We start from the raw sequence: 27,392 nt of genomic DNA on the forward strand, positions 1-27,392 counted from the left end.
CTCTGTTTTTCTGTCTTGGAAGGTATCCCTGCCTTATAGAAAATTTCATTTTAGTTTTATAAATATTTGTCTTTTCTGAGTTTTTAAATATTTATAGGACTTTGTGGGAAAAGCAGTGCATAAACTTTAATAAATTTAGGTACCTAGGGTGCATGTTCTCTCTCATGTTTTCTTTTTTTCACATATTCTCTGTGTCACACATATATTCACAGCCTTTTTTATCTATTCACTGTCCTTTCATTCCTAATATGATGAGTATCAACACAATCTGTTATTGAACATCTTTGTTTAATATAAGATAGTGGTGACAAATGTTAGCTTTTCATGTTTACCCAGAAGAAAATAAGAGTGCCTTAATTTCTTTTTCCCTTTGTTTACTGAAAGGAGATAATGATTTTTAGTTATTGTTCAATATAGAATGTTGATTCCTATATTGGTTAGAACACATACAGGCATACATCTTGTTTCATTGTGTTGCAGGAAGGGGGACCCCTTCCCTTCCAGGGCCCGAGAGTGGGCTCTTGTCTAACACTCTGAAATGAATTGTCCGAGGAGACACATGGGCTGACAAAGCAAGAGGCTTTATTGGGAAGGGGCGCCCATGTGGAGAGCAGCAGGGTAAGGGAACCCAGGAGAACTGCTGTACCACGTGGCTCGCAGTCTCTGGGTTTTATGGTGATGGGGTTAGCTTCCGGGTTGTCTCTGGCCAATCATTCTGACTCAGGGTTCTTCCTGGTGGTGCACGCGTCGTTCAGCCAAGATGGATTCCAGCGAGAAGGATTCTGGGAGGTTGGTAGGACATATGGACTGGTGTCTCCTCTCCTTTTGACCTTTCCCGAATTCTTCCGGTTGGTGGTAGCTTGTTAGTTCTGTGTTCCTTACCAGGACCTCCTGTTGTAAGATAACTCAAGCAAGTGGTTACTGTCGTGTCTGGCCAGGGCAGGCGGTTTCTGTCGGTGGTTCCCTTAACAACCGCACTTTGCTTTATTGTGCTTTATTATTCTATTGTGTTTTTACAAATGGAAGGTTTGTGGTAATCCTGCATCAGACAGGTCTGCGGGTGTTGTTTTTCCAACAGCATTTGCTCATTTCACGTCTCCATCACATTTTGGAACTCTTGAAATATTACAGACTTTTTCATTATTCTAATATTTGTTTTGGTGATCTGTGATTGGTGATCTTTGATGTTAGTATTGCAAAAAGGTGATGACTCACTGGAGGCTCCAGTGACGGTTAACATTTTTTAACAATAAAGTGTTTTTTACTTAAGGGACGTACATTGTTTTTTTAGACATAATGCTCTTGTATACTTAATAGACTACAGTATAGTGTAAACATAACTTATGTGCGTTGGGAAACGAAAAAGTTTGAATGACTTGCTTTATTGTGGTATTTGCTTTATTGCTGTGATCTGGAACTGAACCTGCAGTATCTTGGAGGTATGCCTATAGTGGCTGCTGTTTGAAACCCTAAGCCATGAAATACTTGAAGTTATCCCAAGATGGGGAAACAAAAGAAACAAAACAAGCTTTACTTTTGTACTAAATCCATAGTATTCCAAAGTTAATATTTTTTTAATCTGGTAAATGTACAGATTAAATATTTTTAATAATATTATTTAGCATATAAAGTCCTAATTATCTCATATATATATATAATGTTACGCTGTTGAAAATAGAATAGCCTTGCCTGATTTTAGATTTCTAATATATCTTTTGATGAAACTGGTACAAATGGAAGATAGTGCATGGACTTTAAACTTATTCTTAAACTTATTTAAGAAGGAAAACATGCTTATTTTCTAAGAAAAAACTGAAATTTTACACTTACTGTCCATTGAATTCAGACTTGTCATGAACATGTTAATAGTAAAGCAAGTACTGTTTTAACCTCTCTTAATATTATAAAATACATTAAAACAGGGTTAATGTTGTTTAGAGGATGCATAATAAATAGGTTTGTTCTCATTTTGTGACAGTCATGAACATTTAAGTTGGAGCTAAATGTATGTCACTTAACGATTCTTGAACATCTAATTCAGTAGATAGTTTTTCTTTATGAATAACCTAATTCCTTGCTAGATTATATTTATAGCAGTAAATATTTATGCTTTAAAAAACCTTTCTCCTTTGTTACTTTTGAGAGAGACGTATTTAATTCCACTAGTACATATAAATTTGGTAATGCACATTTACATTTTTGCCATAGAGCCAGGCATCTCTGAAGTATTTCAGCCAAACATTTACAATGCAAGATGGTCAAAATTAAGTAAAAGTATATAGCACCCGCTAACTTGTGATCAGGCATAAGAGAGGAGGTGGAGTGTAGGTTTTCAGTACATGAATTCTTTTTAAAATTTAAATCTAATAATATTAATTTTTAATGTTTTCCTTGAAAAATTTTCTGACCTTCTTACTAGATTGCTTTTTAGACGTAATCCATGTGTATGTGTATGTGCATGTTTGTTGGTTTTAGTAAAATTGATTCATACTTCCTATGAAATTAAGTTAGATGTTTTTATTATCCTCTCTGAAAGTAAATTTTGTCTAATATTAAATAATTGCTCTAAATTTGAATATAGATTTTAGTGGTTAGCAACTATTGTTAGTTCAGTAGGTATACTAACTTACTACTTTCCTGGGGTAAACATTTTACTAAAAGTTAGGTAAAAGTAAAAGTAAGACTTTAGTCTTAAAAACAACTATTTACAAATTCTTTGTAGATACCACTTTTGAATTTTTGGTCTTTCATTTTCAATTTACGTTCTTGAGTTAGCATCTCTAGAGACTATTACCTCTGCTTCGGTGATTGTTTTTTTTTTTTTTTTTTTTTTTTTTTGTACCTGAAGTTTACAGTGCCTAGTCATTTTGGACTTATTTAGCTCTGTCCAGGTTAAGAAATAAGCACCATTATTTTTCTGCCCTAATGTAAAAAAGCACATTCTATTAGAGCATGCATGAAATTGGAGGATTGAAGGACAGAGGCTTCCAGAAAGTTGACATGTGTTGCTGCTCTTCATTGGAGTAAATTTTAATAGAATATTGAGTTAGGTTTGCATCTGTTAATCATCCTAACATTATAGGATGAATTCCCATCTTATGGCATAGGAATAAACCTCATAAACTGAATGAATAGCGGCTGTATAGATAAGCATTTTGAGGGGAGGGATTTGAAATTAGATGACTGAATCTGAATTAATTGAACATTTCTGAGACTAACAGGAGGATGTTTATTTAAAAGGAAAAAAAATGTGTCAATTCAGGGCTGAACTTTTTTGTCCACTCCATTTTTATTCACTGTAAGTTTCTTTCTATGTGTGAGGTCTGGGAGACAGTTTTAATTGGAAGGGAAAGGTTTTCATATTTAATAACTTCTATCTCAAATAAAATGTCTGCCAGTCTAGCCCTCCCTGGATGGTTAAGAGGAAGATCAATTAAGATATAAAAAGAGTACTTTTTGGTTTTGTTTTCTGTGTATCGTATTGGATATTTTTGCTGCTGTTCATATGTTTACATGTTAGTAATTTTGACGGCTTTTGGATAATTCCACTCTAGAGGGAGAACTGGTGGGCGGTCCTTCCTGTGACACGACCCTTGAGTGACAGTTCTATTTGATTGCCTCCAGTACTGTGAGGAAAGGACACGACTCTATGGTGAGGACTGATGGACATACATTATCTGAGAAAAGAAACTACCAGGTAAGATCAAAAATTTTTTTCCTTTTTTCTGTTGGTCATATAGTTACATGAACTGTTTAACATGTTGTATTTAATTGGAATCAGGTTGGATACACCTGAGTTTGAAAAATTGGGGTTATAATTTTAAAAATAACGTATGTTGGGTTTGACAGTTGAAATAGTGGGAACATTTTTCAGAATAAAGCATGCTTATAATATAAATGTATATTTATTCTTATAAATAATGTATATATATTATAATAAATGTATATATATTCTTTTAGTGTCAGAACATAATTTTTCTGGTGTGTATATCTGTGTCAAAACTTAGATTATCTAAAACACAATTTATGACTTCATGGCTGGATTCAGAGCTAGTATTCCATAAAACAAAATGTTGATTGCTTTTATATATATTATTTCTGGAAGACTAAATCTGAAGTCTTAGGATCTATTCGGGGTACTAGAGCATCACAGGAATGTAGACAAAGTTGGTTAGAGTATAGAAAAAATAGAAATGAAAATCCCAGGGTACTCAGAGACCCCAATTCTATTGAATTTGTCATTAGCTTGCTGTCCTTATAATGTTAGATTCTTGTTTTCTCATTTATTAAATTAGTTAATAATATCCATCCCCTATGAAATATGTAAGGATGCTGAAAGGATGGTTGAGGTGTAATATTCCTGTTTTCTTTCTGAGCTTTTAAAAGAAGGTGAATTTTAAAGATAGTGCTATTAAATAGTGATTTTAAAAACTCTTACATTTGAATTTAATTTTTTCAAAGAAAATCTGCTTTATTCATTTGATAATAATTTAATATCAAATTATGTAATGACTCAGAATACACAGTAGTTCATAGTTAAGTAGGAATAAGCTTTAGGCTTCTTTCACAAATACATATCCAGCCTCCCTCTCTCCCTTCCACCCACAAGTTTTGTTCCCTCCAGGCTGTGAAGGCAACTAGTGTGATAGCAGCAGCTTTTGTTAACTAACCATTTATCTTCTAATCATTTATTTTAGCCCAGTTAGTCTTTTCTTCCCTCAGATTGGAACAGTGAACATTGGAGAAAATTGTAAATGAGTCTTCATGGTGAGATAACAAAGAGCCTTTGAACACAAGACTTAGGTTCTGGTTTGGGCACTGTCCATAATGAAAAGTAGTGTCATATTTAACCTTTCTAGAATTTGACCTAATTTTATGTCTGAAGTTTCTTGCCAGATTTTTATAATTTTAATAAGCCAGAGTAAGCTGTGGCTATGCAGAATCAGTTCTCCCTGTAACCTTTTCTGTTCTGAATTGTTTTTACAGAATTAATCAACATGGCCTCTGTTCATTACTTATACTTGCTGTAACTCCTGCCTCACAACCACTTCCAACTACCTTGACTCATAGGATTTTAATTGGTTACACTACTTGGGTTGTTGTATCTTTTGATAGATTCTGCTAAATTATTTTAAGAATGTTGTGATTCTATATTGTGTGGCTTTTCAGTGTTTATAATCCAGTTTGTAAAGCGTAAGCAGAACTTTTGTATGATCATACAGTATGATTAATTTACTTTATGGAATCATATTAATAAAGAATTCCAAATTTTACACTTAAGAAAGGAATAAAAGGAGATTATATTTTATACATGAAGAGATTTCCTAATTCCTGTTCATTCTACTCTAAAAAAATGGTTTAGAGTCACACTGTTTCGGTCACATTATTTACAAATAATCCAGGTCTTTTAGCTTACCTGAAAATGCATTCTTGGTTAGGGTTCTTCTGCCTGAAAATATTTTCCCTTTTCTCTTTTCTTGTTACTTAGTGACAATTAGTGCATGTTGAAATATTCTTGGAAACACTTGTTTAAATTGCCATTGTAAAATTATTTGTAAAAACCTCTTTTGAAAAATACATGTATAGAAATATAATTTCCTGTCTGATAATTATGATGAGTATATTAAGAGCATATGGGAAATTCAAAGGAATAGTAGGTAAATTACTAATATTTATATTGGTAGCACTAAGAGTTCGTATATGCTGAGATGAAATGATCTGGATTTTTAACAATTCCATTTTGGAGGAATTTTATTTGTTGTTTTTCATGGATAAAGTAGGATTTCTTTGTAGCTGTGTTTATACTAATTAATTTATCTTTGAGGCCTTTTGTTTTTGGAGGTTACTTGATGTCTTATAGTGTTATTTAAGCATTCTGATAATAATAAGCTAATAGTCCAGAGTTTAATAAAAAGGATAAAATTTCCCCAGTTCTCCTTTCATTGTGGACTTGATTAAAGACTTAGGAACTCATTTGGGAAGGTGCATTCCCTCAGCTTTGTGCTAAAACCTAATGACTTTTAAATGGGTGTTGGTTGAAGTATTGATTTTTCTATTGGTATCTACTTTGTGTGTTTCATTTGTCACTACGAATTTAAGCCCAGTTAAAAGTTTTTTGAGTATGACTAGAGTAATTGAAGTTTATTTGCATAGACAGACTGGTATATTAGTTCAGATGAGATAATTTAATTATGTAAATGGTTTATAGTTTATTCTTTTAGAAAGATTGTCAAGCGTCTTCCAAGGAAATGTAACTCCAGTTTTTAGCTAGAATTTTCTTTTCTTTCTCTAATTTACACTAATTTATTCCAACTATGAGCATGCACAAATTTAACCATATTAATTACCAGGTTAACTTACCAGTGCCTTCTTCCCCTCTGTTATATAATGCAGACGAGCTCCTAAACATTACATATAATCTTTGCACATTCTGACCCCGCATACTTTTATTTCCATTGTCTCCTCTGTTTGCTTATTGAGTAATATAAATGGAAAAGTTTTTGCATTGAGTAATATAAAACTGCTTTTAAATCTCTATGCTATGCACTTTTACACTTTAAGCCTTTACTTGTTTGGGTTCCTCTTCATGTAATGCCTCACCTTTCTTCCATGATTCAAGAATTAGGTATCAATACTTTGAGAAGCCATTCTGTGATGGGCTTCAGCATTCCTTCTCCTTGCTTTTGTAGCTTTTGTGCATACTTCTAGTTTAGTGTGTACCATGATACAATGTAGTTATTTTTATTTTTCCTTGTCTTGCTGTAACCCCGTGCTGTCCAGTACCGTAGGCACTAGCCATAAGTGGTATTTAAATTCATTTAAACAAAATAAAATAATTTAATTTCTCAGTCACATCGACCACATTTCAAATGCTCAATAGTTACATGCTGTTAATGGCCACCATATTGAACAGTGCAGATATAGAACTTTTCCATTATTGCACAGAGTTGTATTAGACAGTGCTACTCTATGTTACAAGCGTCTTGAAAACTGGAGCCATATTTATTTTGGTACTGCCTGTGCCTAGCATGGTTTCAGTTACATAATAGGTGTTCAAATGCATGTTGTTTCAATAAAATTAAAACAAAGAAAGAGGTGACAGGAAGAAACTGCAAAGTGTGCTGGGGAAAATGCCACTTATATATATATATCTCCAAGATTTTTAGAATGCTACTTTGAGGTCATCACATCATATGCTAGCTAGTTCAGTGTATGATATTTATAAACTAGATCTAATGCATCGTAGTCTGTATGTTGCTTAAGAATACCTCATTATCTAGAATACCACATTAACTTTGTGGAATGTATCCTGTCAGAGAATGATGGCAGTGATTGTATTGCTATTTCCTCCTCTCTCCCCCTGCCATTAACTATTTTATTTCCTTTCTATTAGTTTTTTTAAATTACAGAGCTATAGAATGCGAAAGTTTACCTTCACAATTTTACTTTTAACAGTTTAGTGTGTATCTTTTCTAGTGATTATATAGGTGCAAATGTGATTTGTTGTCTTTGTTTTTAACAAATATGCGTTTTTCTACAGCTTGAGTATTGTACTTAATGGAGATATTTCCATGTCCCACCCTTCCACTGCCTCCTTCCCCAGAAGTACTCTGTTATTTGAATTTTGTTTTATTCTTTTTGTTTTTATATTTTTATTACATATATATTTCAGTATATAGGTGCATCTTTATGTATCATGTGGCAATTTTTTGAAAAGTGATTCCCTATATTCTGTTATTTGGAATAGGAAAAAAAATAATGACTTTCCAGCCCACCCCAAACCGTAAACAATTTCCCAGATACTGCTAAAACACTCAACACCTATCTGACATTTCAGATATCTGACAATTCTGCATAATGTAAAGCATTTAAAACACAAGTTTCCTAATTATTTAACAATCAGTGGTGCACATACAAATTCATCTGGTACGTGTGCTTCCATTCAGTATTCAAGAGTATTGTACAATACTGTATACAAATTACATTTTTTTCTTTTGCACTGCAGTAAAAATTTAATGTAAACAAGCAATGAAGTACCCCATTTCTTTTATTATAAGTGATAACACATTATTGAAAATTTTTATCTTTCTGCTATCAGGATGTATTTTACAACTGATGGTATCTTAGAGTCATAGTTGTAACATAGTAGCTTATAACCTTTTCTTGATAGCTTCTAGTATGATTGAAAACAGCACCAGCATCAAAGCACTTGAAATCTGATATATTACGTACGTTAAAGGTGCATAATAAAAAGAGAACTTAAAATGGAAAAGAATTTTTGAAAAATGAATACTTAGCAATTCAAGAGTTGTCAGAATAGGTCTAGCGCGTAGAACAGAAAGACGGAGGCTTTAGACATCCTTGCTGTTTGGCCCTGGGTTAAGGTGAGTAAGAGTGAGCTGAGGAAGGAATTTGTTCAAAAATAAGTACTTGAAATCAGTGAACTGGTTCATAGTTTACTGCTCTTGAAACTCTTGGAAACAAATGGCTGTAGCCACAGGATGAAGGAAGGGGAATAAAAAACTCAAATTGGTGACTGTTAAGTTGTCTTCACTTGCAGTTATACAATTCCTGCTAAAATGAGATCGCTTTTGTAATTGCACTTTAAATGTGATGCTTCTGCTCATGTCACGATCATATTATCAGCTGCAAAAGTTATTTTGACTCCATGACCTAAATAATTGTTTCAAATAAATTTTGACATTTATTTGTCATTCATGGCTCATCTTTTTCTTCTTCCTCTGGCCAACCAAAAACATCAAATTAAATGAATTCCCAAGTTCCTCATTGGTTGGTTTATTACGTGATGCTAACAATGTTGGTCTTTCTTTGAATGCATTATATGTTCTGATACTTTTTTACTCATCTTCTGAAATCATCAAATGAGCTGACATTTGTTTTCCACAAAGCAGGTTTCACTAAGGTACATGGTTCTATGGCACCCTTAGTATCTTCGTAATTTTTTCACAGTGCCCCTGGGCCACTGTGAAATGTTAACAGTTTTGTTAAATTAAGTAATTAGGTCTAAACCACTTATGTAGTTCAGGTGGTATCTGATATCTGACAGATATCTGATATCTGACGTGTTCCCTGAGAAGATTTAAAATATCTGGCGGCATCCTTTTGTCTTCACTGTGGTGCTCCTTTGGGAACTTAGCTCTAGGCTTTTACACGTGAAATATTGTTTTCTCTTTCAGAAATACATTTTATATTTAAATAATTTGCCCCAATCATGAATATGGAATGTGTTCATCATTAAATAGAAACTTAAAACATTAGTGTAGATACTTCTATCAATCAGAAAATATAGAAGCAAAGTTACTATTTTTTTAATTGAAGTATAGTTGATTTACAGTGTTGTGTTAATTACTGCTGTACAGCAAAGTGATTCAGTTATACATATATATACTTTTTTAAAAATACTCTTTTCCGTTATAGTTTATCATAGGATATTGAATATTATTCTCTGTGCTATACAGTAGGACCTTGATGTATATTCATCCTATTGGATATATACCTATATATCAATGTATATGTCGATATATATAAAAGCTTACATCTACTAACCCCAACCTCCCACTCCATCCCTCCCCCAACCCCTGCCCCCTTGGTAACCACCAGTCTGTTCTCTGTGTCTGTGATTCTTTTTCATAGATAGGTTCATTTGTGTCATATTTTAGATTCCACATTTAAGTGATATCATATGGTATTTGTCTTTCTCTTTCTGCCTGACTTAGTATGATGATCTCTAGTTGCATCCATGTTGCTGCAAATGGCATTATTTCAGTCTTTTTTATGGCTGAATAGTATTCCATTGCATATATGTACCACATCTTCTTTATCCATTCATCTGTTGATGGACAGATGTTTCCATGTCTTGGCTATTGTAAATAGTGCTACTATGAACATGGGGGTGCATGTATCTTCTTGAATTACAGTTTTGTCAGGGTATACACCCAGGAGTAGGATTCCTGGATCATATGGCAACTTGAGGAACCTCCATAGTGTTTTCCATAGTGGCTGCACCAATTTATATTCCCACCACAGTGTGAGAGTGTTCCCTTTTCTCCACACCCTCTCCAGCATTTATTATTTGTAGACTTTTTAATGATGGCTATTCTGATTGGTGTGAGGTAGTACCTCATTGTAGTTTTGATTTGCATTACTCTAGTAATCAGCAATGATGAGTATCTTTTCATGTGCATATTGGCCATCTGTACGTCTTCTTCGGAGAAATGTCTATTTAGGTCTTCTGCCCATTTTTTGATTTCATTTTGTTGTTGTTATTGAATTGTATGAGCTGTTTGTATATTTTGGAAATTAAGCCCTTGTCGGCTGCATCATTTACAAATATTTTCTCACAGTCCCTAGGTTGTCTTTTCATTTTGTTTATGGTTTCCTTTGCTGTGCAAAAGCTTGTAAGCTTGATTAGGTCCCATTTGTTTATTTTTGCTTTTATTTCTATTGCTTTGGCAGACTGACCTAAGAAAACACTGGTGCATAGTTACCTTTTAAAATATCTCAGGCCTTACTTAGATTCTGGGATGATTGCATTGATGGTGACAGCTTAGTTTTTTGTTTTTTTAATTTTTCTGAATTCCCATATAAAAATAGAACAACTAGATAGAAAACCAAAACCCATGAAAACATTTGTAACAAAAACTGGGGATGAAATATCTCCATGAACCTCAAAATATAAGCAGGTGAAAGTCTAACAAAAGACCTAAATTTATCAGTTTTTATGCATGAGAACATAGAAGCATTGGGGTGTATGGACCTGGGCATAGAAGCACCTCAAAGTGGTGAAGAGACATTTTGAAAGTGGTAAGTGTGATTAGCCAATTTGAAATTGGGGAGGTTTTGCCCACTTTATTAGATCAGGGTTAAGGGACCTGTGGTGAGGCCTAAAGTGACTTGAGCTGCCTAGCTCTGAACTCTCAAGACTGACCCACCAGTGCTCCCTTCCAGGACCCTGTTGAGAAGTTTCTGGGAGTGGAATCAAAATTGAGCAGGATAGGGACAACAGGGACAGAGGAAAGAGAAGGAGCAGATTAAAGTGGGAGAGGGGAACAGAGACAAGAAAACCTCAGCAAACTTGCCATTGTACTTTTAGAGACTGCATGAAAACAACAGAAGGAGCTTTATGAAGTTAGAGAAGTTTTCTGAACCATGTCGTAGTCTCAAATTTTATGAAAATTAAATATCTATTTTATTACTTTGATGTGTTTGTCTCTGCCTGCACCAGTGTCCCACATTCTCAACTACTATAGCTTTGTGTTAAATCTTCGTGTCTGTCTCTCCACCTTGGTCTTTATTATTTTCTTGACTTTCTTGGCCTTTTGTTCAGTGACAGATTTAGAATTTGAAAAAAAAAAAAAAGTCATTGTGTTTACAAGTGGAATTTTATTGACTTCATTTTTATTTGGGGAAGAAATGATATGTTTATGTTATTCTTCCTCTCCCTGAATTCATACACTGAGGTCTTCTGTATTTTCTCTCAATAAAGTTGTATTTTTTTAATAATGGAATTATAAATCTTTAGTCAGAGTTATACATAAGTACTTTTGTTGCTTTTTTTTGGTAAATTGTATTTTTAAAATTATATTTTATAGATGTTACTGTTATATTGACATACAGTTGACTTTTAAACTTGATTACTGTTTTTTTGGCTGCATCAGGTCTTAGTTGCGGCACACGGGGTCTTCGTTGAGGCATGCAAGATCTTCCGTTGTGGTGTGGGCTCTTTGTCGGGGGGTGCAGGCTTCTCTCTAGTTGTGGTGCGCGGGCTCCAGGGCGCACGGGGTCCAGAGTACGTGGGCTCTGTAGTTTGCGGTTCGCAGGCTCTCTGGTTGAGGGGCATGAGCTCAGTAGTTGTGCTCGGGCTTAGTTGCCTCACGGCATGTGGGATCTTAGTTCCCCAACCAGGGATCAAACCCGTGTCCCCTTCATTGGAACGTGGATTCTTTACCACTGGACCACCAGGGAAGTCCCTAAATTTTTATTCTTATAATTTATCTGTAGGTTATTTGTGGGGTAGGTTCTTTCATGTAAATAAATATATCATCTGGAAATTCCAGTTTTGATACTTTACAATTTTTGTAACTTGCGTTTCTTTTCAGAACGCACTCATATTTCTGATACAAGGTTGAGTAGAAGTGTTAGTAGCAGGAATCTTTCTCTTGTTACTTGTCTTACAAACTTTATCACCAGTAAATATGATGTTTGATGCAGGTTTTGGGTTTTTTTGGTAGATATTCTTTATCAGGATTAAGAAATTATTCATAATGCTACCTATTTAAATATTTATATTAAATATTTATATTTAAATATTAATAATATTTAAATATTCTTAAATATTTTTAGCACCTTTTTTCATCCGTAAGATTGTTGACTGTGTGCCTTTTCATCTTATTTGTCACCCTTGCTTTAAATTTATTTTTTGTTTTATACTCATCAATTTATACTCTTTAAGTTATTGATATTTCCTTTTATTCTTAGGTTTTGTTTTACTGTTCTTTAGTCTTAAGTGTTTTTAATTTTCCAAACTTATGAGGCTTTTATAATTATCTTCATATTGCTGACTTCTCACATATTCTGCTGTAGCTAGAGAATGTGATCAGTATGATATCAATTATTTGTTTACTTACTTGAACAAAATGCATATTGACCAGTTGGCAGGTGTATTGCTCTGTTTCCATTAGATCAAGTTCGTTAATCTTGTCTATGTCTTCTATACCCACGTATTTATCATTATTTTTCACATTTTTACCATTATTTTGTTTAGATTTCGACTCTAATATATCTTCTTTTATTTATTTAATCATTTTATACATGCTTATGTTTAATATGTGATAAATCCAGCAGCTGAAAGTTGCCACAGATCATTCTCATGTCTTTTGCTTCTTCTGGTTCTCACTTATGATACCTTGATTCCTTGTAGGTGTGTAAGTTACCATTTTATGTTTCTTAGAAATCTGTGTGACTTCTTTGAGGACTAGATGGAAAGACATTTTTCCCAAGGGGATTTGTGTTTGCTTCTGCCAGTGCCTAAGACACTATCAATCCAGGAGGTTGTGTTTTTTTCCTTCCTTCCCTTCTTTCTTTATAGTATCATTTTCCTTCTACTTGAAGGACTTTAAATTTTTTTAAAGCTTTTTAAGTTATGTGTAACATAGAGAACATTAAAATCATTAAATTTTTATTTAAGAATTTTGCATTTTGTGATTCCTTTCACTGCCTGTCACCTTACCTTAGTTCCTTGAAAGTTTGAGTCATGATCTTCAAGATAGCCCCTTTAAAAAGAAAGTTGGGCTTCCCTGGTGGCGCAGTGATTGAGAGTCCGCCTGCCGATGCAGGGGACACGGGTTCATGCCCCGGTCCAGGAAGATCCCACATGCCGCGGAGCGGCTGGGCCCGTGAGCCATGGCCGCTGAGCCTGCGCGTCCGGAGCCTGTGCTCCGCGACGGGAGAGGCCACAACAGTGAGAGGCCCGCGTACTGCAAAAAAATTAAAAAATAAAAATAAAAAAAGAAAGTTTACCTACCCACAATTGTCATGTCAATCCACAGTTCTTTTTTTTTCTTTTTTTTTTTTTTTTTTGCCGTGCTGCGTGGCATGTGGGATCCCAGTTCCCCAGCCGGGGATCAAACCTGCAGTTGGAAGCATGGAGTCTTAACCTGCCCCCCGCAGTTGGAAGCATGGAGTCTTAACCACTGGACCGCCAGGGAAGTCCCAGTCCACAGTTCTTTTAGTTGAGCTTCTTTTATCTCTGCTTGAATATGGGCATACTGATGACATATACTTCAAAAATTCCCCACCTATAATCTTTAGGATCTAGTTTCTTCAAGCACTTTACTTTAGGGCCACTTTTAGCGTTAGAGTAGATGAATATACCTGGTTCTCAATTTCACATGCCCTCTAAACATAAGTTCAAGTCATATTCACCCTAAACTATCACATCCTAGAATAGGACAGGTCTTTGGTATATTCCAATACCTAAGATAAAAAAATACGATAGTGTGTGACATTTGTTTCTCCGGAGCAATTCAGTTTTTCCACAGGTAGAGAGGTAGGGTAGAGGAGTGGTTCTTAAATCTGACTGACTGTTCTGTAAGCAGGTTAAGGAAAGAAAGCGGAGGATCCCACAGCTCAGAATGTAGGTCTTCACCTCTCAATTTTCAAGCCCATGCCTCACCCTCACCTATGCTTCGGCTAACTTCTAAAATTTGGAGTCTATCCACTTGGGTTTTTGTGGAGATTAAATCTTTAGTATCTTACTGGGGTTGCAGGGACTGGGTATTCTTCATGATAACTGTGATAGAGAAATATTTTCAATCTAATGAGAGTCCATAGGCCCTACCCTTCTGTGCCTCAATTTGAGGTAAAAGTATATCTTATAGGGGTTTTATTATGATTAAGTAAGGTAATATATATAAAGTGCTTTGAGTAATACCTATCATTTGATAAACTCTCAACACATATTAGTGCTTATTTGTACCAGGCCCACTGTGTTAGGCTGCTGTAGTGGTACACTGTTCTCAAGGAGTGCATATTCCCATGGACTACAGTGCAACCCAGTGGCTCTAAGTAGTATAATTTTTCTAGTGGGATTTTTTGATAGAAAAGAAATGTGTGTTGTCTCATATTAAACTGTTAAGTCCGAAATACTCGTGAAATAACTTTTTTTAAAAAGGTAATCTAACTTGAGAAAAAGTTTGGGAAATAGAAAAAAAAAATTTTCATCTCCAAATCCTTATTTGGTACTTCTTATGGCATGGCATTCTAACCACTGAAGGTGTCTGTTAGTCTATTAGGTATTTTGGAAGTGGTTGTCAATTTCAGTGGAAAAAGGCATAAAACAACTTTATTCATATGTTTCAGAAATGCAAAAATTAACATTAATTTTTGACATAATTCCATTAAGTTTTAAAATAATTGTTATGCTCATAAAATTTTCACATGTACTGTAAGCACTGCAGTGATGGGTTACTGTCAAATAACGCTCAAGTAACAGCATGTGTGGAGTAAGAGGAGGACACGTTCATGTTATGGGCCTACTCAGTGCCAGGCACTGTTCCAGATTGTGTGGAGACAGAAGTGAACAAAGAGACGAAATAAATAAATAAATTCTGTTCTCGTGGAGCTGATATTTTAGAGTATAGGAGGACATTAAACAAAATAAATAAAATGCATTGTGTATTATATTTTGATACATGCTATGGAGGAAAAATTAAAACAGGAAAGGGGATAGAGAGTGCATAAGGGGTTGGGGAAAAGGACAGTATACTTTTAAATAGAATAAACAGTGAAGTCCTCACTAGGATGGCTCAATATATGAAGTATGGTGAGGTGAAGCCATGTAGATACCTAAAAAGAAAGCATTCTTGAATGGTACAAGAAGTACAAAGGTCTGAAGACAGGAGTATGCCTTTTGTGTTTGAGGAATGGCAAGGGGAGTGGGGCAGTCGGGCAGGAACACAATAAGAGAAGGGGGAAATGGTAGGAGATTGCAGGTAATGAAGGGTAAGTTCACTGAGGCCTGGAGGCCAGAGTAATGGTGCAGGAGCATTGTAAATGTGTTTTCTTCTTTACTCCTTTTGATTTGTGATGTTCTTTATTCTGAGCATCAAATGGGTAAAGTACATAAGGGTATAAATGTAAATATATTTAGCGTATTACATTGTAGATGCTCACTGAATAATGTTTACTGAATTAATTTATATGGCAAGATGTTTAGAAGTATTTTAAAAGTCCTGTGTTCCCTTGCTAAAGGAATACTTTTTATTTTTAATTGCTTCATGTAACATAATTTAGGATTCTGATACTTCACTATATGTAATTTACTGTTTTAAAACATTTGCCACCTCCAATAATATTTGTTATTGAGTAGATGTTATCTTTAAATAACTTAAATGAGCATCTATTTTTATTAGCTTTAGTAGTCATAATAATCAGAGTCTAGTTTCCTCTGAATCAGTAATTTACTTTTTATATTATAAAGTGAGGATTCATTCTTATAAAAGTCACAGTTTAAGTCCTGTATTTAGATTTATTTCTTTAAAAGTCTATGATTTTTTTATCATCTAGTTTGATTAAAGTTATTTTAGTTGAGGGGGTCCTCATTTGCTTTTATCAGAGTGGAACACTTTTAAAAAATTAGTCTCCTCCCAAGGAATATACTTTTTTTTTGGCCATGCTGCACGGCTCACAAGATCTTAGTTCCCTGACCAGGGATCAAACCCCGGCCCCCAGCAGAAGTGTGGAGTCCTAACCGCTGGACTTGCCAGGAAATTCCCCCAAGGAATATCCTTATACCGAAAGTTATCCCTGGGTTTTGAAAAGCTCATTGGCCCAATTTTAGGAATTTAAATATCAATACATCGAAATAGTCCAGCTGTCATTTTGCTGGCTGATGGTATTAATGTTAATGCGTATGAGAGCCTTAGATTTAATGTTGAGTGCTTAGGAGAGCAAGAAAGTATTCAAGGGGCAGATAGGCAGAGTATTTTAACATATTGTCTTGCACGTTTTTATGATGGCCAGGTGAGCCCTATCCTCATTTTCTGTGTGCAAGTTTATAGAAAGCTCTACTTGTGCGCTTCACCCCCCACCCTCTTTGTTTTGATTAGCACTTTGAATCAGTCTGAGGTGAATCTGGGGTTGGGGAATGATGAAGAGGTGAACAGGGAGTCATAATGTTGAAACTGGACATTCAGATCTTTATAGCATGATTTCCTTATTTTTCAAAGAGCGGAAGAATCCCATCGTTTATCATGTTCTGGTTGGACTCCTTTCTTATCGTTTGCTGGAGTTTGAACTTCAGAGCTATGGTGTCAACCCTGCTGTAGTATCTCAGGGGCGCTCCTAGTGCGGGGCTGGTGCCATGGCTCACCCTCCAACCTTTCCTTCTTCACTTCAGCCTCCAGCCCTGAGCTTTCCAATCCCCAGAGTAGCCAATGTTGAAAGAAATTGCACAGGTAAGTAGGTGGTGGGAAAGACCGGGGGAAAAACGGTGCTGTCATCAGTATTTTAAGGGTGGATGTTGGGCCATTTTGTCAGTGAGTCATTTTGTTAGTTTAAAAATATAGTGTTTCTTATAAATTATTTTTTTCATAAAATTATCTCATAAATTATTAAAGTCCTAGTGTTCTAAGAAATAATTTCATTTCTTATTAGTTAGATGTGAAAGAGGGAAAACCTTAAACTGAATAAACCATTAATGTTGTAATACAAAGGAAGTTTGTTAGATTTTTTTAAAACTTCATATTCTCCACAGAGTATAGCAGGACCAGAAAACTCATGTTCAGAAAAGAAGCTAAGAGAAAAGGTCAGGGAAAGCATAAATCCATAGACTAAAAATTTTGCTACATTTAACTTGGTATCAGAAGGAGGCATATTTTAGTTTCCTTCCACTAGCTTTAGACTTGCTGTTCTTCCCTTTCCCAAAGTTTCAGGCAAGTAGCTATATTTTTAAAATTTGAAAGAATAGAAACTTCAAACATCTTTTTCCTTGAAATCTAGACAGGAAGACTGGAACATTTCTACCCATCTCTAGATTTGAGGTTAACAAAGATAAGTATAGAAGCAGTGAAGGCACAATATCTGGTACAAAGTTCAGCAAACATTTGTTGAGTGAACAGCTCACCCAAATTGTGTGTGTGTGTGTGTGTGTGTGTGTGAAATGCTAACACTCCTCTGTCATTTTCTGCTTGTGTTCCTTGTATCCGAAATCATGATCTAACAATACAGATTTTTTTTTCTTAATGCAGAATTTTTAGAAATAGTTCTATAGCAGTGTAGCCCTGGGTCTGCACTACTTTGCTCACAAATAAATACTATCATTTTAGGTTCTTCTCAGAAAGGCTTCAAAAATTGTTTCTTGGGCTTCCCTGGTGGCGCAGTGGTTGAGAGTCCGCCTGCCGATGCTGGGGCCGCGGGTTCGTGCCCTGGTCTGGGAGGATCCCATGTGCCGTGGGGCAGCTGGGCCCGTGAGCCGTGGCCGCTGAGCCTGCGCGTCTGGAGCCTGTGCTCCGCGACGGGAGAGGCCACAGCAGTGAGGGGCCCGCGTACTGCAAAAAAAAAAAAAAAATTTGTTTCTTTAGTTCTCCCAGATCTATCCCATGTAATTCTTATTCACGTTATTTCTAGATTCTTTTGCACATAACAAGACATTCAAAATTATACCCAGGAAAAATAGAATATAGCCTGTGATGGCTAACATTTCTTCAGAGAAAGTATGTCAGGATTAAAGAGATTGGGGCACCAAATATTTGGCATTTCAGGTCTCAAAGCAGGGCCTCAAAATACAGAATCCTCAGCAGTTTCTCTCTCCTTCCCTCTAAGTTCGAGCATTTCTTAAATTTATTGGGAGGCTTGTAGAAATCCATATCCCCCAGCAAAGCAGACCATCCATCAGTTTCTTATGGATTCCCACCCTCTCTCCTCTGCATTAGGGAGTGCTCCCCACCCCCACCTCTGACACTGGCGTGAGATATTCAACCTCATTAAAAACATTTCCTTCATACTTAGAGGATTTGTTTTATATTCTAAACTTATGGGCTTTCTACTGTTATATGTTCTTCCACTTGTAATTTATAAATTTATATCTTAATATTTAAGGATAAAATATTGCTTATTTTAATTTTAGGCCCTATTGTGTGAGTTCTCAAATCTAACTTATTGGTCATAAGGCATACCATTTATAGTTGGTTTTTCAGTTAATATATGATGGTGTGCTTTTTTTACAGTTAGCACTTTTTGAGTTATTAGTGTTTTGATTTTAGGATGATGCACGTGTCTTTTAAGCTTGTATGTTAGTGGTTATAAGTTTGAATCTGCATGAGGCATATTGATACAGGCAACTTTAAGAATTTGAAAAACCACAAAATCTGTTTCTTCAAGTTGAAGCATGCACAACATATTCTCCCTAGATCAAAGTCAGACTGATCAGGAGAGCTGATAGGCCTTTTGGTAATACTCTTTAGAGGGTTTGTAGATTTGGTGGGGGCACACCCTAAGGTATGGTGTACATGGTTTTGGGAATGTCATCTCAGTAAAGCAGCTTCAGGTACCAGATTTCAGTAAACAGTTATTGGATTAGGAAGAGTGATGTGTTTTCATCGCTCTCCTGGCTTGCCCTCTCTATCTTTTTATCAAATGTGAGCTACTCTGCTTTGTGGGGGATGATATCTCTTACGAAGTATTCCTGTAACCCCTGTACAGAACTCTGTGCCAAAATATTTAACTACTCTCCAAAATAATGATTGTTGATATGTTCCTGTAAGCCCCTAGTTTCCTGCTGAATCACATTTCCAGTCAGTTTCCTTTGCATCTACCTGTTAACTGCCTTTTCAGTGTTCATTAAGCCTTTTATTGCTCATTTATCAGGCAGTCTGCATTTACTAAAACTATGAAATGAATTGCTTTTATTTCCGTATCAATTTAAGTTGATGAATTTAGAAATTATCAATTTAAAATTTATCTAAATCTTCACTTTTTTTAGATCCATCCTAAGTAGATTAGTAAACTATTCATTATACATTTATTTATATTATATCAAGCCACAGTATTCTAGAACTAGTAGGACTTCGAGTAGTATGTTTTTTAATAGGAGGAAAGATCATTCTTTTCCTAAAGACTTCCAGATATTAAATTCTTCGTTCTTTGAGGAGCTAGATTTTTTTCTAATGTAAGTGCCTTTCTCTTCTTTATTTAATCCCATTTCTTTTCTTTTCTTTCTTTTTTTTTTTTTTTAGTGTTTTCCGGAACGAAATAAAATTAGGATTATTTATAAGTTGTGAAGTAGGATTGGTAGCTCAGAATTCTATTACCAAAAAATACCACTAAAACAAATTCCTTGGGTTATAAATATTTCTAGGTGGTAGTATATCATATTTGATATAGGTGTACAGTATTCTAGTTCCATAGATTTTGGGCAGTGTCTCAGTGGATTTGACCTATCAGCTTTTCCCTCTAAAAGCCAGTAATAAAGATAACCAGATTATCTTCAGATATTATGGCTTCTCATGATTGGTTTCAATTTTGATTGACTACATCTTGATAAAGGCAGATAAATGTTAATGGAAATTGACTGTGATTTTTATTAATTTTCTGCCTGCTTTATAAACAACAGAGAACTTGTGTGTATTTGTATGGGTGTGAAGTGTTTGCTGATAGTGAATATGAAATTGGGAGGGAAAAGTAAGAAGTCAGATTTTGTATTCAGCAATCAGAGTGAAATAGTAAAATCTCCATTAGGGAAACAGTAGTAAAAGAGCAGTCCTGTCACCCCCAACCCCCACCTACATTTGGTTCTCTTTACCCTTTATAATACAGGTGGATGCATACTCTGTTGCTAAAGATGAAAAGTTGCTGGCTATAGAAAAGTCTTCGTACTTCAGTGTTGTGAAAGAGTTGATTTTATGATGGGACACGTGTATCAGCATGTTAACAGTAAAACTCCTGGCTACTTTAGAAATAGAATCACAAGAAAAAGTTGCCATCGGGGATTTGGTCTTGTTTTAACCCAATTGGTAAACATATTCTACTCGTTTAATGCTACAGTGTCTATTTCAGTAGCTTATAATAAAAATTTAGAGTTTTGTAATAACCATTCTAATTCCTTGAATGATTAAATTATGTTCACTGTATTTTGAAAGTAAAAATATTAGTTAATTTGGAATATGGAAATAGTAATTACTTTTTAATTGATGTGGTGGTGGTGTTCTTTCTTTTAAGCATAATTTTATTCTAAAATTAATGTTGCTTTCTCTAAAATAGATATGATCAGTCTGGTAGAGACTAGCTTTTGTTTCACATACCTCTGTCCAGGCAGTTCATTCTCATTCTTCCGCTAAAGAGATCTTTTTTTGACATGCACAAATATTTGATGTGGCACCCTCTGCTTACCATTGTTTACTGCAAAGTAAGCCCCGCACCCCTTTTTGCCCTTTACTGCTTCTCCTGTCATGAAGCTTACAATTTGGGGAGAATACAAACATTAAACTATTAGTTGTATCTCTGAGAGTCAGTGTACTATCGTGGTTAAAAGGGGGGACTCTAACAGATTGTCTGGGATCATATCCCATCTCTGTCAATTATCAGATGTGGAATCTTGGGCACATCAGATATGTGACCTTGGGCAAGTTACCCAACTTCTCCAGTTCTCAGTTTTCTCATCTAAAAATGAAGACTAAATAAGTAAATACATGAGGATTACATACATGTTTATATAGTTATTACTAAGTAAATTATGAAGATTATGTAAATACATTTTGAAACATTTGGAGTATATTGCCTGGCATAGTAAGTGGTCAATAAAAGTTATTTCTTATTATTGTATAATTATAGTTATGATAAAGTATTTTCAATGACTGCAAGCCAGGGGTCCTGATTCAGTATGAAAGTTTCAAAGAGTGGGAGAAAGAGCATTCTAAGTAGAGGTATCAGCCTATGCAAAGGTCTGGAGGCGGAAGAGAACTTGTGTTTGAGTAACTGAAGGTGTGGCAGTAGTTTAGTGGTGGCAGGGGACCTGTGGAGACAGTTAAGGTCAGAGAGGTTACATAGGGCCTTAATAAGCCTTATTACTGATTTGGAAAGCTGTTGAGGCATTTCAATCAGCAGGGCCATGACTGTTAAATTTTTATTTTAAAAATTTACTTGGCTGATGTGGGAGAGTAAATTTGAGGGGAATGAGAATGGATTAATAAAGACCTGATTGAAGGATATTGGAAATGCTTGTTCTCAGAAATGACAGAGATAGAAAGATATGGATGATTTCAATAAATATTTAGAGTTAATCTGCTCAGCTTGAGTTTTAATTGTTGAAGATGTCAGGGGTTACAGATGGCATTTCCCAGAGATTATCATGTACAGGAACAACTGTGAATAACCCAAACTAAGCTGAGGCATAAGGTTGTTGTTGGATTTTGAGATAATTACTGCTGCAAAATTATGTTAAGGTCGTGATCTCAGGAATATTGGTCTGCATCCTTTAGGGGAAATTAACAAGAGATATGAGAGTAGGAAAGTGACAAAGTCATTGTAGTGGTTATGAATATGACATCATAGTAAAGTGTTAGTTGAAGGAAGTCTTCACCTAGATTTTTGTATCTGGCTTTCCCGTCTATATCCTTGCCCTATTAACCTGGCATTGAAATTTAGCCTATTTTTCCTTACCACCTATCATTGTCCTTCCAGACATCCTCCTTGTTGGCTGTATTAAAAGTTTTGTGTTTCTGGGCTTTCTCTCACTTCCGAGAACTTATGCCTGCTGTTTCTTATGCCAAAGTTTGCTTCATCTCCCACCCTACACTCTTCTCCTTTTTTTTAAATAAAATTCTTTTTAACAAATTTAAATATTTGTTCAAATATTACTTTATAAGACCTTTCAGTTGTTTCCCTCAGATAGAGTTAGATATTCCCTTATTTGTGTTCCCAAAACACCTGTACAGATTTTCATACTGTAATTGTTTATTTACAGGTGTTTCTCCTAACTAGGCTGTGAGCTTGTTCAAGACTTGGGGCTGTTACTCAGCTTTTGTGTTCATTAGCACAATTTTTGGCATAATTCATATAGGAAACCCTCAGCATGTTCACTGAAAAGTGAAGGAAGATCAGTCAAAGGGCTAAAAAAAATCTAGTCCATAGCTTAAACTAAGAAGGTGATAGATAGAATGGCAAAAAACAAATGTGAAAGCCACTGTGAAGAAAGGTTAGAATGTGATGATAATGCAGAACAGAACAGGAGAAAGTAACTCGGAAAGTCAGTTTTAAATATTACTGATTTCGTTTATTAAAATGCACTTCTCATACAGAAATGTCTAGCAGCACTTTAAAATATGCTGCTGGAACTTTAAGACTGGAGATAGATTTCAAAATCAAACTATATTTGTTTGCTATCAGGAAAAGGACACTCTGCCATGGGATGTGTTTCTGTTCCCTGGGAATAGGATTCCGTGCCTGGGCCAGCATGCCAGCATGATAGACAATAAATGATTTTAGAGTAAGTTCCTCTCCAGAGGTCTTGCTGAAGGAAAATTGTGCAAGATTATATACCGCCCATCCTGCCTTGGATATGATCTATTTTTCACCCTTTCCTATCTGTCTACCTATCTATATACTTATTTATCTATCTAAATTTATTTTTGAAGTTTCACTTGTAAAGTGTCCTACTTTGTTTCTGTGACCATTTAAAAAGCTCCAGGCCTTGCCTCTTATTCTTTCCCTTTTGTAATTACCGTTCATCCCACGTGGATCAGGGACCACTTTACCCATCTTTGAAGTTGTTGGTTAAGATTATCTCAAGTTTGAGGTTTTATGAATTCTCTGTGAGTATTCTGAGTTACTGCATTTGGCTTTGAAATATTATATTTATATATTAAGAATGTTAGACCTTAGGAACTCATAGCTAGTCCTAATTAAGTAATGAAGGTGTTTACTGGGAACAGCCAGCCAACTTAGTGCTTCCATTCTGCTTGTCAGTTTAATTCCTCTCTACTACATTTTGAGGCCAACTCTTTTTTGGGGGGCGGGGGGGGGGGTTGTCAGGCTAATAGAAAGAATTAGTGTAAGCTAACGTGTGTGTGTGTGTGTGTGTGTGTGTGTGTGTGTGTGTGTGTGTGTATCCTGATTAGTTCTTATGGAATCAAAGCAAATGTAAAATGTCTTAGTTACATGTTTTAGATCTGTATTCAAAAAAGACTTAAGAAACATTGCTTTTGGTACAACATATTTCATGTATTTTTCTTGATGAAATCTCAGTTTTTACTTCTCCTTTGTTAAAACATGTGATACGAGAGTTGAGAGAGAAGGTGGTCAGTTAACAGAATTGATGTAAGCCCTTTATATGTTTGCTTGAAGAAAGCTGACAAATTGTATATACCAAATATCTGAACAAATTTTATATGTAATGTAGAATGAAGTATGATTTTGTTTTTAAATTAGTATTTTAAATTTCTATTTATCAAATTGACTTTAATATATGTGATATAACCAGTAATTTTAATATATTTCAGTACAGTGTTGACATATCCCCTACCACTACCACTGTAGTCTGAGCCACCATCTTCTCTCACCAACCTGTTTCCCTGCTTCCACTTTTGTCCCCTCTTTTGTCCATTCCTTACGAGTAGCTACACTCATATTAAATATATACATAAATAAAATATGCCAAATTATGTCACTTAAACTGCCCACAGATCCTCTCTCTCTCTCTCTCTTTTTTTTTTTTGACTGCATCGTGCAGCTTGTGGGATCTTAGTTCCCCGACCAGGTGTTGAACCTGGGCCCATGGCAGTGAAAGCACCGAGTCCTAACCACTGGACCACCAGGGAATTCCCCAAAATCCTCTCTTGACTTCTCATTTCACATAGAATAAAATCCAGAGTTCCCCAGGCCTGCAAGACACATGATCTGCTCACACTAGTATCTCTGACTTCAGTTCCTACCATCTTCCACTGAATTCATTCTGTTTGAGCCGCACCACTGAGGACCTTGTTCACTTTTGCACTGACTGCTCTTCCTGTCTTTAGCTAGTTAGTTCCTTTACTTCTCTGCTTCATTGTTACTTTCCTAGTTTCACCCTTCCTGGCTAGTCTAAAATACTTTTCTACTCCATTCCATCATTCTATATGGAATACAGGACACACCCTTTAAAATTAAATAAAACTATCTTTTTTTTTTTTGACTGAGTTGGGTCTTTGTTGCTGTGCGCTGGCTTTCTCTAGCTGCGGCGAGCGGGGGCTACTCTTCCTTGTGGTGTGTGGGCTTCTCATTGCAGTGGCTTCTCTTGTTGCAGAGCATGGGCTCTAGGCACACGGGCTGTAGGCATGTGGGCTCAGTAGTTGTGGCTCGCGGGCTCTAGAACGCAGTCTCAGTAGTTGTGGCACAGGGTTTAGTTGCTCCACGGCATGTGGGATCTTCCTGGACCAGGGCTCAAACCCGTGTCCCCTGCATTGGCAGGTGGATTCTTAACCACTGCGCCACCAGAGAAGCCCAAAATTAGCTTTTTTGTAAAACTTACTATGTTGTCCTCCTTTTTCTTTCTGATTTTGCCATGGATCAGAGAATTCTTTGTTTCATACCAGTACCCATCCCTGGGACTGGGGCTTGCATTTGAAGGCAGAGTATTACACTCTTACCTCTTTTTTTTTTTTTTTTTTTTTTGCTGAAGTCATGTAAAAATAATTAGTATTTTCAGTGTTGTGTAATTTGTGTCGAAGCACACAAAACAAAAATGAAATTCTACATGTTTGTGTTTTCTCTCCCTCCCTCTGGCACACACACAGTGAGTCTGGGAAAATTTGGTATTGATGAAAGAGAACATTTCTGTTTTCCTCTGTCTGAGGCATTTCACGTGTTTAGTTTTGCTTTCAAAACAGTTAAACCTCTTTGCACAATATTAGAATGAAGTTTTTTTATTCAGTACAATTAATTTCAATTTTAGGATTCTAAGAGTCTGTAATTGGTTTTGATGATGAATGTTACATCACAATTGTTAAGAGTTCACTTTGCATCCATTTGACTTAACTTATGTACGTAAAATTTGATGAGAGATATCTTGGTACGCTCCTGAAATTTTAGTGAATTCTGCAAGTTTCATGCCATTTTCCTGTGTTTATCCTTTTTTAGAATTAGAGCTCAGTAGTAATTGTCCTTTAAAGAGAATTAAATGTATCCTTAACTTTTACAAAACAAACCTTTAAAATCTCATGTGTAAAGAGTCTTAATTTGCAGACTCTAAAGTGCTTTTTTCCACTGTTACTTTTCTGAAATAAAACTCACTAAAAAACCTCTCTTTCCTATTAGGGACTACTTAGGGGGGGTTAGAGGCTAGGCATGAGGGATCCTACCTAGTCCCTAAAATTACATTCAGAGTTATAGAAGCCCTTGCCTGAGATTCACCAGGGAGTCCACTGCCCAAAGAAGATAAAGTATGTTCTAACAAATTAATAGATCCTTGAAAATATCTTTCTGTATTTCACACCTAAAGAGATATATAGCCTAAAAACATGCAGCAAAGCAGTGGTTAAGTTGTCTTCAGACTGGTATTCATATTTAACTGAATAGCTTTTTCTCAGACTTCAACAGGAAGAATACTTAAATATTTGAGTTTCTTACAGATTTAACAAGGAACTTAAAATATAAAGCAATTATTAAGTAACATGGGTGTTTTCAACAAACTTGCACATCAAATTTAGCCTTAAAATCTGCAGTATACCAATTCACCATGTCTACTGATTAACAGCAGTAACTGCAGTGTTTCATTTTGAAATGAGAAGTAAAAGAAAGTTCCTTTTTTCTTACAGTGGAAGAAAATACCCTTATTCATAATGAGTGTACCAGACAGATGTCAAATTTGATGAGTTTTTCCCCATTTTTTTGTGAAAAAATATAGTCACTGTGTATTCTAGTCTTTACAAGGCTATCATGACATTTCAGTTTACTTTGAACTACAGAGTACTATTAGGGATAAGACACATTGACCTTAATTAAATAACCTGTCAGTTGATAGTTTTGGAAGCTTTATACAGGTCACCTTATGGAAAAAAATAAAATAAAATAAAAATTAGCACAGATTTAGTAATTATCTTGATGAGGGCTCAAAATTACTAGTGTTGGATATGGTAAAGACTTAAAAAGCAAAAGAGTAAGCAGGTTATGTAGTAGAGATCATAAATTTATACCAGGATGATGAGTGAAAAAATTATCCTACTATTACATGAGTGAGAGCTTGTGGCTTGAGATAAGATTTCCAGTGTGCCATTATACATGGACTCAAAAAGTGCTATATCTCAGTAAACTTAGATTGTAAGTGAAGATGATATGCTCTGGAAAACATAATTTAAAAAGTAGGTATAACAATGACAAAGACACTAATGTTGAAGATGCATGTGAAAATTTTGAATAATTTAAACCCAAACTTAATTTTTAAAAAATCTTTGTATGGGAAAATTATATTGGGTTGCCAATTTTCAAGAATAAGTAATATTTTTTCTTTTAAAATAATTGGAATCATTGCATGTGACAGACTTTAAGTTTCTCCTCTTGATTTCAGGGCCTGAAAGTAAACATTTTCTCCTACATTGTTATGACTTTCTCACCTGTATCATTAATTCTTAGTTGATCTGTTTCTTTATCTTAGCAATGCTCCCTTCATTTTATGTTTTCCACATAGGAGTAAGGTAAAGCCTGACATTTTCCAAAACATTATTCTTGATAAAAGTAATATTTTTGTTTAGGTGACAAACAGCATGTTTGGTGCTTCAAGAAAGAAGTTTGTAGAGGGGGTCGACAGTGACTACCATGACGAAAACATGTACTACAGCCAGTCTTCTATGTTTCCACATCGGTCAGAAAAAGATGTAAGTTAACCCGTTAAGCTGTGTTTACTC

At 35.3% G+C, this 27,392-nt stretch overlaps 1 protein-coding gene across 4 annotated transcripts in view; it reads left to right on the forward strand.

The window, feature by feature from the left end:
* Positions 1–27,392, forward strand: part of CNOT2 (CCR4-NOT transcription complex subunit 2) — a 110,796-nt gene that overhangs the window by 38,302 nt on the left and 45,102 nt on the right. For 2 of the 4 annotated variants that reach the window (XM_082665824.1, XM_082665827.1), the window contains exons 2-3: positions 3,625–3,697; positions 27,240–27,362. In XM_082665824.1, the coding sequence (XP_082521950.1) occupies positions 3,625–3,697; positions 27,240–27,362 (196 nt within the window). Of the gene's footprint in view, positions 1–3,554; positions 3,698–16,918; positions 16,977–27,239; positions 27,363–27,392 lie in introns of those variants that run through there. The other 2 variants (XM_082665826.1, XM_082665825.1) reach the window with 2 other exon arrangements.

Source organism: Grampus griseus, assembly GCF_964374135.1.
Source record: "Grampus griseus genome assembly, chromosome: 11".
Lineage (NCBI taxonomy): Eukaryota > Metazoa > Chordata > Mammalia > Artiodactyla > Delphinidae > Grampus > Grampus griseus.